Consider the following 13842-nt stretch of genomic DNA (forward strand, 5'->3'; position numbering starts at 1 on the left):
TCAGCAGTAATTTTACAGTAATTTTTTTTTAATTTTCATTTTATTGGCGTTGTACACATTTCTAGTTGCTTTGTTTTTCCGCTCATTTCAGGATTTGGACATTTCAGGATGTTGGATATTTTCTTATAATTTTAAAGGAAAATAATTTAAAAGTTTTCATGAAATATAAGTGATTTGTCCAGATAAACTGGTATAAACAACAAATAATCATTATTAGCTGCCATATTTTTACTTCTATTTGTAACCCATAGGAATATTAAGAGGAAAAAGTCTTTTGAAGAGCAGTTAATTGTGAAGGTAGTAAGTAAGCGGGGGAGCGTGCATATAGTAAATTTTAGTATTCTGTTTCACTTAATGCCTTTACATATTTTTCTCTTGTACAGTTACAATGGAACTAAAGATACTAGTGTTACCTTTTTTTGATTATGTGGAGTCCTGTTGGTCGTAGAATGAAAAAGGAAAAAAAAAAAAGAATTTGACAGTCCAAAGTGGGTTACAGAACTCTGAAACTGGGTCATAAAGAAAATTAATGTAATAGTCAAAGATGACAGGAATGGGAAAAGTTACAAGGTTAAAACTATTACAGCCCCACCTAATTTGCTAATAATTATACCACTTTTCTTTTTTTTGTACCCAGGTTATCTGTTGCTGGGCCTTATCGCCATGTTGGTGGTTCTCGAGACTTTCTGTGAACTCCATGAGCTCAAAAAGTTTAGGAAGTTGTTTTATGTGAAGAAGGACAAGGAAGAGGACCAAGTGCATATAATGGAACATGACCAGCTCTCTTTCTCTTCCATCTCAGACCAGGCAGCCTCCATGAAGGACGATCAGAAGGCAAATGAGCCTTTTGTGACTTCCCAGTCCCCAACTTCCAATGACAGCTCTCTAAACAATTAATACAGGGGTATCCATACCATTGTTTTGGTGCATTTATGCTACTTACCATAAGAAATAGAATGCCTCATATTTTTTTTCTGAAAATATAAAAGCTGGAAGACTGTACTACTTTAACAAGGATTCATCACTTCTTACATAGAAAAGACTTTTGGGAAAAATGTGGGATCTGCCCTGGGAACAGGGGAAAAAAATGTAGGATGTGGCTGGGAACATTAGGCCGTTTTACTTGAAGGATAAGGAGTTCGGTGTACCACTTTTAGAGATGCCAGAAAGAAAGGCTTGTACAAGCAACTTCACCCAGCATCTTTAGGAGAGTAAGCCTTCACTGGCATCCAACTCATTTAGTTGCATGCCCCACCTTGCAACTGGACGACATAGCAAATTTTGGGATGTGCACTTTTGATTGTCAGAAGTGTAGTCACAGATTTAATTCAAACACACCAAATATCTTGATCTGGAACACATTTTCAGAGCAATATCTGTAGATCTGTTGGAAGGGGTAGTATCTAGATCATCCTTCTATTGCCCAGTAGCTTGCAAATGCAAATAATATTTCTAGGAATAAAAAAAAAAAAAAAAAAAAGGCTCCGGTCCCTCCTTTGCCAGTGCTATTTACATTCAAATTTCCTACTTCCTTCAAAGGTCCCCTAATCACAAGAAAAATGTCCTGAAGAGTGTGCCTTGAGTCTTCCATGCTATTTGTCTTTGTATGAAATACTTTTGTAAACTCTGAGAGATAGCAAGACCAATTCAAAGTGCTGGGTGAGATGGGGTTGTGGGGAAGGAACACAGCTGCGTTTCAGTCCTCTGTCCTCTGAAATGGGCAGGAGCAGGTTTTTAGCTGTGTGGAATGGAATGAAAAAGAGTCAGCATATGCCATGATTGGCATAGTCATGTGCTTGTGGCGTTTTCCTAGTAGATGGTTGAAGTCTGTTTAGCAGAAGAGGGACTCAGAGCTATTTCTTCCACAGTTCAACCCAGTGTGCGCTCTCTGCTGAGCTGATAGGTAAGCGGAGGAAAAGAAATAGCGTCACCTTTGAAGATAGCCCCTTTTTCTTCTTTTCCTTTTCTAACTAGTACTCAGAGCACTTTGGAGGAGAAGGGAATGTTCAGTTTTTCATATGGCAAGAAAATATTTTTCATATGGCAAGAAACAATTTTTCAGTTTTTCATATGGCAAGAAAAAAGGAAAAATGTCACATTTGGTTCAGATGGAACCGAAATTTTTTCCCCTTGGGAAAAGTCACTAAAAAGTCAAGATCTTGCACAACTTCTGAAGCCGGGACCTGTTTGGCTATAACAGGAGAGAGGTTTCAGTCCAGCTATCAGTTGCTGTGCTGAATGCAGGGGGACCTGAGAGTGAATTTCAGTGAGTAAGAGATGAGACTTAAGTGGTTGTAGTACTCTCTCTTCTGGCCTTAAGAATCTACAATATGGGAATCTTGATAATGCTTTGCAATGAATAAAAGATCTGGAGCACAAATAGCCATATTAGGACAGACTCTCATGTAGGAATAGCATAGAGGAGAGCCTTTTCCCTGCAGTGCAAGCATGCCAGATTGCCTGTAATTTGACTTTTAGTCTTTAAAAATGAATAATATTTTACTGTAAAAGAAAAAAATGCAGTGTGTCTAGATTTAGTGCTCATGGGAAAAATACTTGAAAGTAAATAACCCCAAATATAATGTGTTTGAGCTTAATTAGAGCTAGCATCAAACAGATTTTATATCTTTACTGCGAAAACTTACTTTATGGTTAAATCAGCTGAAAGACTTCAATTAAAATTTATATTTATAGAAAACCAGAGGTAAAGGTTTTGGTTGTTCTGGGTTTTATAGGTTAGGTGAGAGCATACTGTGTTTGCATGTTCCCAGGAAAGTGGCTATTTTTATACTGCTTAAGTTAACACAGTTCTATTTATAATGAATGTTAACCAATATATATGTACATATATACATAAATATATTTATATACTGTACGTATATCATAAATCACCAGAGTTTAACAGACTTAGGAATAACATTTTAGATATTTTTTTTCCCTCGGCTTCTCTTTATATAGTCAATAATTGAAAACTCTGGCATTAAAGTGACCCTGACATAAAATTAAGAGTACTGTATTACAAGATACATTTACACTGTTTTTTTTCAGTGGAATTTTATTGATGGTTTTCAGTACTTTCAAAATTCAAGATTTCTTTTAATTTCAGTGTAACATTAAGCTCTAAAGGATATGCACAGATGCAAAATTAACTTTGTATATCATTTAGCAGCATGTACACAATTGCAAAATGTAGACACATGAAACGAAAGCACAGAATTCAAAGTAGAAGAGAGAAACTAAGCAGTATACTGTGATATAGGTGAGTATTTGTTATTTTAAACGTAAATAAAAAGTCTGGCTTTTGCCTGCCTGCACTATGAAATGGGAAGTATTTTCTTTAGTGGTGTGTGTGCGTGCACATACTGTGCAAAAATTCTGTCTGCGTTTGTCAAGATTGTGCATCCTTTAGTTAGTGTTCCATAACTCAAGGAGGGACCATTAATGCAAGAGTGTGTTACCTAACCTTGATATTAATTGTAGCTTAGTATTGTGTTGATTATTCCTACAGAAAAAAGCATTCGGAAGTGTGTTCAGTTTTGTTTCAGATGCTGACTGATTATAGCAAATAAAAAACAGTGGCATAACATTTATCTTGTCTTTATAACCTAATTACTCCAATTTGTGAGGAAATCTGAAAAACCGTCATTGCAATTTATCAGTACCACTGATGAAAGTAAGGACCTTCATTCCCTACAGCTTTTACATCTTCATGTGAAGCCAACACAGAAGATCAGGACAGTTAAAACTGGAATCCAGATTAGAAGGAGAAAGATTACCGTGCAAGAACCTTAGTATAAAGTGTGTATCTTTCCTAGAGGCAAACTGTGAAGCGGGTGCATGTAAACCCAAATGGAGAGCATGGGTCATAAAACAGCAGTGCTGAAACAAAAGTTGCAAGAGGGAGTTAGAAATGTGAGCAAATTACTTGTACACAGAAGAGGATAGCCTGGGTCCTGTCCTCACTCTCCTCTCTTCAATTGATCCAGGCATATATCCTGTTAATAGCTTTATTCTCATGCTACAGCTGACATCTGCCATCTTCTCTTTGACTTTCAGTTGTTAAACATAAATGTGTGTTATTATTTCAAGGGAAAGAACTGGCAGGCCATTCAGTTGTGTTGGGGGAAGGAAAATGGAAGGATCCACTTGAGTTCTGATCCTGGAGCTGAGTTCTGATCTTAGAGCTGAGTGACAACCACGTTTGTCCCTTTGAGAGCCTGTCCTCTTCACAGAATCACACAATGGTACAGATTGGAAGGGACCTCAAAGGATCATCTAGTCCAATCCCCCTGCCGGAGCAGGACCACCTAGATCAGATCACACAAGAATGCTCTTCCCTAAGAGTTACTCTTCCCAGGGTTCACCCATAGCACCTCATGTGGGTGAGCACAAGACTTGCTGAAGGTCGAAATGAGTAATTTTCTAAGTAGGTAACTTCAGAGACATGAGTGGTTTGCAGCTTTAATGCCAGCACTATGAAAGTTATCTAGTTGGGTGTTTATGTCAGAGTAATTGCATGAGAGCAGCAATTCTGGATTACGTGCAGTGTTTGTCTAGATCATTATTTTGTCTCTGGCAATGTCCAAGAGCAGATGTGTGTGAACTCGTGTAAGGAGAGGGCAAGCATGTAGCAACAGTTCCCCAGAATCTTCTCCTAGCTCCCAGCAATGTTCAGCTCTGGATCTATGGTAGTATCTAGAAAGTATGGAAAGTCAGTGTAGGTATGATGGGGTGAAGATGTGGTACACTGATGTGTGTGCTCTCTGTTTTGGTCAGTAAGAGATTGTCCCACACAGGATTGAATGAACAGTATCTATTACTTTCCCACAAAGCAGTTTCAGGTTAAGTGCTTTGCAGTATCCAGGTGGGGTAGCGCTAACACTGTGACTGCATGGGATGGTCTCTTGAAAAAGGAAAGAAAGGCAGGGGAAGGCCTTTTAAGTGCTGGTACTTGGGACATTGCTGTCCTCTGGGTAGATAAGAACATGCACAGAACCTGATCTTGCAACTCCACATTATCATTTGCTTTGTAAATAGTAGTCAGAAATGTACTGAGATGAACCACAAGTTGCTAAAAACACTACTGCCCTAATGTTATTACATTATTATTAATTCTTCTAGATTCTGCGTTCTGCTGAAGCAAAATGAAGTTACTGTAACTACGCAGTATTCCTGATGTGCACCAGTACAAAGAAATGGGGTTTCTCTTCTTTGCACTAGTAACTGTCATTATTGTAGTATGTACCAAAAAGCTCCTAGATAGCCAAAAAAAAAAAAGTATGTCTTCATGTTGCTTGTCTCAAACAGAAGCAGGGATTTTGGAAATCATGGTGACTAGCTTTGCAAGTTCACAGGTTTGCTAATGCATATTAGGTACTTGATGTGTGTCACTTTTAATGCCTCCAGAGTTAGTCAAATCACTTCCTAAGTTACCATTCTACTCACCTTTTATCATGGATTTCTTATCCCAATTATCTTCAAATCTCATCATGTTGCTGCTGATCGAGTGCTGCGGTGCAGTTATTTTGCTGGTGTTGACACGGGTTTGTCAGAGCTGTTGCCTTGGCTGACAATGAGACTATCTCACCTGTGGCAGTCGGGGCCAAATGATGGATTTAGGTAATGAGGAGGGACAGTGTGGCTGGGAGCAGGTGCACAGGCTGACAGCCAGTGTCCTGGCAAGACTGCTAAGTGACCACATAGTTTTCACCAGGCTTCGTTGCCTGTCACTAGGAGTAAGAAGAAAATGCTTCCAGAGGAAGGAAGGAGGAACGACATTGCCAAAAGTCTTTTGAAATTAAGTCCGATGGAATTAGCTTTCTCACAATTTGTCTGTAGTCTGTGGCACTCTTACTTCGGTTGCACCATATATACTGCGAATCAGGAAAATGGTTTAGCATTTCCCCAGTGTAGATGGCCCCTGTGCTCCCTGAAGCAAGTTATGCTTGTTATCATAACCAGTTTTCCTGTGTTAAGTTCACTGAGTGTTCAGATCCATGAGCAGGAATGTAAGCATCACTGCTGAAACTTTCCAGAGGCAAATGCGGCGCAGGGCACTGCCTGGCCCTGGGGCTGCCTCCCTTTCTAGAGTCCAGGCTGTCTGGAAAGAGAAAAGTGAACCCTCTGCCTTAAAAAGTGATAAACCTGCTCTCCTGGGAGGCTCAAAGCTCCCCAGACCCATTTTGTGCTGATTCCAGAGGTCTTGTAGTCTTGAGCATACAGTATATATGTGCAAGTATCCAGAGTAACACACTGAACTGCAACTGGGTTTCTCTATGCCTAATTTTTTTTGAGACTGGTCAACCCATTCAACCTTTTGCATTTATCTTCCCCATTTAAGAACATGACTCACAATATTTGCTGACCGTCCCTAAGCACTCACCAGTACCTTGCTGGGCCGCTTCAGCAAGTGGTGAGGTGAGATTAAGAGAACTGGAGGGGCTCCTATACCGTTTTCCCTAAGGAGGAGCAGTGAGGTGAGGGGACAGGTAGTTGCTGAGAAAGCCCTGTCCCTGCCCATGAGTATCTGTTAACTTCAGCTGCAGCCACCACTTAAGTGTACCAGTTTATTTCTAAAGCTAGTTCCAATGTCTGGTGTATAAGGACTGTAGGATTCACCCGACTGTGCTCTGTACGTCAGCCAAAGTTCATGCTGATGGTAACGTAATGACTATAAAAACGAATAGCTTATCTAGAAAAATTAAAGAATTTTATTTTTATTTTTAAGTTCACTGTTGCTGCGCTTCTGGGCATTATTTAGACTCTGATTTTGTTCTGGCCTGCAATGCGATGTAATCCTACAATCATAAAGCTTCTGTGTCAGCCACGCATAGGCAAAAATTAATTAGTGTGCTTGTATAAACAGATGACAGCAGACTGTAGTATCAGTTTAAGTGAGAATTAGCAAATCCTAATTCTGCATTCCTGGGCTGATTTCCCAATTATGGGCAAAATCTGTTAAATTTGTTTAGCGATTGGCAGCTGTGATTTGGGGCATGCTTTCTGAACAGAGATGTAAAAAATATTGATGCCCAGTAGTAAAATACAATATCACCTTTGGGATTAAGTCCCCCGAATGTTTAGTTAGCTGATTTTGCAGATTAATCCTATTTGCATGGGGTAATGAGGCCTTGCTTGAAATTTAGTATGCAAAAATGAAAATCTGTGCTCTGTTTAACGTGAATTCCTACTGCATGTTCCAAGGAAAGAAAAAATCCATACAAAAGGAGAAAATGACCTTATTTTGTACCCCACCTCCCAGGGAGCTTGACCTGGTCCTGCTGACCCATGCTCGAAGCTGAGAAAATCCCTTGGCTTTCCAAGCCCACATGGAGGCAGGCAGGCAGTCTTTGCCCCAGGAAGGCTTGCAAGCAACATCCCTGGCGTCGAGAAGATGGGGCTGCCTGGAGAAGCAGCAAGGGGAGAGCAGCCTCCATGGGACACGAGAGACGACAGCTGCTCTGAGGCCGAAGGTAACTGGCAGTGATGGCCGATAGAGGGGATGTAGTGGGACTTGGAGTGGGCAGGGGCAGACAGCCTGCTCCAGCCCCTGGGGAAGGACCTGCACCTGCTGCAGTGTGAAGAAAGGAGTGAAATAATTTGGTATCAGGATTATCAAAGGGAGGAGGTGGTGGTGGTGTTGCTTTTTGAAGTTACTTGATTTTTAATCTTCCATGCTGAGTTGTGGGGGGCTTTGAAGCGTGTTGCAAAGAAACAGAAGTAGGAACTAGTGAATCTAAAATTAGGAGGTGTTGAGAGAAAAGATGAATTTGTCTTTTAAAGGCAGAAGTGATCCTTGTGATTCTCTTCCCTGACCTCTTACAGGACCCAAGACACATCAGCTGTAGCTGTATTAGGACAGATCAAATTGCCGAGTCTGACAGAGACTGCCCCAGCTTTCATCCCTTGTCCCAGATGCTAATTACCTTTTCTGTTAAAAATTTCCTGTTTCCTTTGGCTGGCTGCACAATTTCTAATAAATTGTTCCAAAAGCAGCATTTCTGTAGAGCTTTGTTATGTTTTTTTGTCTGCTAGGTGACAGAGCACATTACATTATCTATCAGCTTGCCCTGAGATGATGAGCATCCCTCAATGTCCTCTTTAATTGGTGAAGCAGGCTGAGCAGCTCTGGGTGCTGAACACAACAATCTTGTCAAAAGCTCAGCTCATTCCTACTTCAGTCTTTCAACACGCGTTTTTCAGCACAGCACTGAAACCAGCGTGCCACCCTCCTGCCAGTACCCAGGGTGGTATCTGTGTAGAAGGGCTGGTCTGTGACCATGGAGCAGAAAGGGCAGATAGCATTAGCCACTATGCCCCCACCACTGTACTTTCCATCTTCCTGGGGTCCCCCAGGTTTCCCTTCATCCCTCTCCTCACCCAGCCCCATGGAGCACACCTGGTGCCACAGCTGGAGGCACAGGAGGTACTTGTGCCTACCCCTGCTAACCCTGGGGGATGTGCATGGGGACAGGGGAGAGGCTATGGCAGCACCAAGTCCTCTCTGCCCCAGATGGTCCTAAATGCCTGAAACATTGAGTTTAAAATAATCTGCTGCACCCTACGAGACCCAGGAGCTTTGTAACCCCCTTCCAGACCCTCTGCCCAGCCTGCTGGGCAGAAGATGTGTGTTCTTTGTTGACCCTCAGGATGTGAGAGGTTGTCAGAGCTCAAGAGAAACATGGGCTGACCTGCCAGAAGGGACCATTACACATTTACTTCAGGCAATCTCAGAGCACTAATTTTAGGCAATAAGGCTAACTCATCAATCTTCCTGCTCTCCTAGCAGCGCCTTGAGCATTGACAAGGTGCTGAGCACACGTCTGAGTGTATAAATGCACCCTTGGTTGGGAGCAAAGCACCTTGCAGGGAGGGCTTTGCAGAGAGAGAGGAAATTTATTTTTATTAACTTCAGGGTACAGCTCAAAAATATAATCTGTTGCATTCACTGGAGCTACTCCAGGTCTGTACCATCCCCCTGTGATAGACAGTGCCCCTGTGATGTGCACTGGGGGCACTCGTGCTCTGACCCCCTTAGTGAGGTCTGGCTTTGATTAAAATGCAGCTGGGACTGCAATTTCCTTTTAGAGATGAGACAAGAGACCTAACTCCAGGATACCAAAGTGGGTAAGGCCATGTCCTGAGTCATGCACCGAGGACCTACCTCTAAACAATCCAAAAACCTGTGAGCATCTGCCAAGTAACTGATAATTTTGATGGTGCAAGTATTGCTATCTCATCTTCTCACAAAGGAGGCTAATAAGGTTTATGTTTTTTTCTTTGCATATTATGCATTAAAACAAAAACTAAACTCAATGTCAATACTTTTTCCAAAGGTTTTAGTCCTGAATGCCCTTAAATGTGACTTTGGTGGCTAAAGAGAATAATGTATTGATCTGTACACAGACAGGAGACTGACACTGAATGCTTGAACAAAAATAGATCCACTGGGCAAATAGTTACCCAGGACTTTCTTCCTCAGCTGCAAAATGTAAGCCTGGGTGAAATGCTCAGAGATGGCAGCTGAAGCAGAGAAGCAGGAGTAAGTGCAAAGTGCACAACCTCAGTTCATCAAGACCCCAGGAAGGTCATTTTGCTGCACTCCCAAGAAACAAGAAGGATGTGTGTGCACCAAACCGACCCAGCAGGATAGCTAACGCAACTGTTTGCTTCTGCTGGTTTTCTGCCTTTTAATCACTGTTACACTCTGCAGCCATCCTGTAATCCAGGGGGTACCACCCTTCTCAAACGCAACCCAAACTTACTTTGAAATTATTTTCGGAGTCGCTGCATCAGCAGCATGATGGTGTCCTAACACCATTGTGCTGCCAGCTCCATGAGGCATTCCCTGAGGTCGCGTGGTCAGTTCGGTGTTTTAATAACGCCTCGCATCTCATGAGATGTTGGATAATAAATCAGTAGAAAACCTAAGCGTTGAAAAGTACAAGGAAATACATCTCCAATTTCAGCCAGTAGTTTTCTACCTCTCTCAAAAGGAACCAAGTTTACCTTGTTTATTGGTTTTATAAACCCTGCTGCCAATAAACTCGGGGTTCTGTCATGCCCTAGAAATGCAGCCTGGTTCTGTCCCCTTCATGTTTGTGATACTCTTTTACCGGAGATGAAAGTATTGACACACAGAGTTTATCTGAGAATCAGAAGCGTGTACAAGACCTGAGACTTCCCCGTCGATCCCAAGAGCCCAAATTCAGCTCCTTAAATGACAAACTGGTCTCTGAAGGACTGTGAGGAAGCAAGAACGGGTGTTGAACTGGGATATGAATTTCTGCTCCTTTCTTGCTTAGATGCAATTCATATTCTTGCCCCCATGGCAGCAGCCACGGTATGAGCTCCCATGGGAGCTTAGCAGTTTTAACCTAAATTTGGCCTATTTTGCATCCAAACTTTAATGCTGCACACAAGCCATAGCATTGACAGCTCTTCTTCTATATGATACTGTTTAATCTGAAGCCCAACTGATTGGATTACAGGAAAACATTTGTGACAGGCTGGGAGGTGCTGGATAAATATTTATCATTTAGAGAGACAAACTCAAAACAAATGGAGACAGGTTTCATATCGGCTGTAGGTACGTATTAAAGCCATGGCAAGAGTTGTGTATGTTTTTAACAAGCTTAAATTTTACTCAGTTATTGGTCCTCTGAGAGATGTTGCTGTCAAATGGTTTAGCCTAAATACATCCAGCGTGTTTAGTGGCTGGGCAACACTGGTTCTGAAGGAGTTTTTGGGTAAACAACACTCCTGCTGAGGAAAAAGGACATCGTACCCATTTACGCTGCAGATTAGTGACTGGGGAATATTCCTGGGTAAAAATACACACTTTAAATAACAGCTCCTTTGGTTATGTTTAAATGGGCTGTTACCTCTCAAGGTATTTATATGCATTTTTTTTTCTATTTGTTGGCACTTAATAGGATTCCGTTATCTTGTTCTAATAAAGCTAGAAAGCCTGGATGAGCATTCACCTTTGGAAGGGTATGGGCTGAAAGTCCGACTTTACAAATACTCATGGTTTCTGTAGGTAAATCTCTCCTGAAATCAGAGGGTGTCTCCCAAACTGGATGTACTGACATGTGGAAATGTTTGCAGGACTGAACTCAGTCCAGGTCAGAGGAAAAATTCCAGAAGACGCAAGGACTTTTCAGTTGCAGGTGGCAATGCCTTTCTTTATCTCGCTCTTTTCTTCAGTTTTTATGCTGTCAGCTGCCAAACATGAGTCTCCCCCCATCTCATCTAATGCAATTTAAAATTCCAAGGAAAAGAGAAAGCAAAATAGTCATGCAGTCTCAGCTGACCTGGGCTACTCTGGGGTTTTGGGGAGGGGACACAAACTAGTCGGGTGCCTAAAAGCGGTCTCTGTGTCATTGAGGCATCCACACACCTGGACCAACACCCTGTTGCTGCCTGCAACTGCTCTGGTGCCCTAGAGAAGAGTGAAAAACAAAATCAAAATGAACAGCATCAAGCAAGAAAGAGGAAATCTTCCCTGGAGCCTGGTGATAACCAGGCAACCAGCCTAGCATGGGATTGAACAGCTAAATCTAGTGTCACAAATGCGTGTGACTAAGTCTCCTTTCAACTGGAATGCTAAATAGTACTAAAGGAATCGAAACCCTGTGTCTTAACACCATCAATTCCAAAACCAAGAACCATTCCCATGTTCACACAATCTCTTCTGTAACCCAATCCGACGTTATCTCGTAACAGTCAGATGCTCTTCCCCAGCATCCCTGTTCAAAGTTTGGTCTGGCACTTTATTTCTTGAAGTTAAGTATATTTTTCTTCTTTCCAACCCAAATTCTTTCAAGATCAGCATACACCTGGTCGATCTTGTAGCAGCTTTTATCTGAACGGAAATAATTCCTCTCTCTTCCTGAATTTATTGCTCGAATGTAACCCAGCCCTCTCTCAGTCTCCTGTTAACCCAGCTACGCAAGACAGGCTATTTAATCTACCCTTAAGACACAGAGAGACTCATCTCTTGTTTCTGAGTAGCCCTTTCCCCATTTGTCTATTTAAAATCATCTTCTTGAAAGGCCGATGACGAGAAGCGCACGCTGACAGTTCAACAGGGCTGTTGTGGCTCCTGAGCCCGTGCCGACGCCTTCCCTGCCGCTTTGGGAAGCATCTCACCTGGCACCTCCGGGATCTGCTGCTATGTCTTCCCCAGCTGCCAAGCGCAGGAGGCTGAGCAGCAGTGGATTGTTTTGCTGTGCACCCAGATCGCCCTCCTCCCCTGCATCCCCTGATAACGTCTCAGCACAAGGCAGCAGGCAGCAACAGACCTTCTTCTTTGAGCCCAGGTGAATTATACCACACTTTTTTTCCTTCATGTTTCATACTTTTTCTAGCCTCAGGGCTACCTAATACTTCCTATGAAATAATCCAGTCGTCTGTTACAAACACAGGCCCTGCCTTGCACCGTAGACATGAAGGAAAATGGGCTAATTTGCCTTTTGAGATACCTCTGTGTGCTGGTAACACCCTTACCAATTAATCTTCTTATACTGTCCTCTTCACCCAAGTCCTTACGCTGCTTATAATTCTTGCAGTACATCCCAGCTTTACAAACAAGTCCTTGTGAGTCACTGTACGAAATTCTTCTGTAGAGATGAGGCCAACCAGTCTTTGCTAACGACTGGAATAACCTTTTTCACAGCACTCCCTGTCTGTACGCATTTGTACATAATAAGCAGCTGTTTCTATGATCACTTTTTGTAATTCTTTTCAGAGAACATGGCAGGTTTTGTTATCTGTCCAACTCTACCCCTGCTCATTGACAAAATGTAGCAAAGGAGATGAAAAACACTTGCCCTATGTGCTTGAAAGAAAAAGGAAGTGGCTTGATGGATACAGAAACACTGGCTTTATGTATCATGAAATACGAGATCTGACATGGTTTAACCTGTTGGGTGTTTCTTCTTGTCATCCTCCCCTTTCTGCCCGTAAGAGGTGGCTGCACAGAGCCTGAACGTGCCGCCCCCCAGGAGAACAGTGCCTTTTTTTTCACACGACAACTTCCAGCAGATCCTCAAATCCAAATGCCAGTGCTCAAGAGTTAAATGCGATCCCCTCCATAAGAGAAGTGTGGATGAAAAGGTCTCACCTTCCCTTGCCTGTGAGAGGGGACGCTGTCCTGGGGCAGGGCTGGCTGGTGGCCGCCTGCCTCGCCGTCACTTGGCAGGCAGGATCACAGATGGTCCGGAACTCAAACCTCCTTCCACACCGGCCCATCTCTCTGCCATGATCATTACTAAAAGTGCTTACGCCACTTTCTCAGAAAGGTCAGACATATGCTGGCTAACGGCTAACACCGATTCATTTTCCCCCCATAATTCAAAGTTGCTGTTTGTTGGCTTTCCAGCTGCTTTCTGCCGGCTCACCGCGGAATTTGCTTCCCACAGAAGGCGGCTGCGGCTCCCTGTTTGTGCAGCTTTAATCATTTCCTCCTTGGGGTGGGGGGTGGGTTGGTTGTTTGTTGTTTGTTTGTTTAATCATCTCCTGCTCTGTTGTGCCGAGCGCTTTCTCAGTGCCTTGCACTCCCCCACTCCGCTCCAGTGCCTGCTGTTATTCTTGGCATCCGAATCAATGCTAACCGGTATATAATCAGCCTGTGTTTTACCGACCAACATTTGTTCCACTGTCAGTTTTCATCTCAGCTTCTGCTCTGATGCCAGTTACTGTTCTGCTCTCCAGTGCGGAGCTCTGATTGCTTTGCTGGGTGCTGTACACCAGTCTTTGGGCCACTTCTAATTATTTCCACATCCCTATCAGTGCAGCTTGTTGCCTGGTGTCTGTCATGGTTTTTGGACTGAGGGTCGA

The 13842-nt window shown here is 42.7% G+C and overlaps 1 protein-coding gene across 1 annotated transcript in view; it reads left to right on the plus strand.

The window, feature by feature from the left end:
• The window catches only part of KCNK1 (potassium two pore domain channel subfamily K member 1), a 33815-nt gene extending 31724 nt beyond the window's left edge, over positions 1-2091 (plus strand). The window contains exon 3 of the mRNA XM_086631572.1: positions 638-2091. Within this exon, the coding sequence (XP_086487698.1) occupies positions 638-897 (260 nt within the window). The 3' untranslated portion in view covers positions 898-2091. The remainder of the gene's footprint in view (positions 1-637) is intronic.
• Positions 2092-13842: the final 11751 nt, after the last annotated feature.

Source organism: Tauraco erythrolophus, chromosome 2 (assembly GCF_009769465.1).
Source record: "Tauraco erythrolophus isolate bTauEry1 chromosome 2, bTauEry1.pri, whole genome shotgun sequence".
Taxonomy (NCBI): Eukaryota; Metazoa; Chordata; class Aves; order Musophagiformes; family Musophagidae; genus Tauraco; species Tauraco erythrolophus.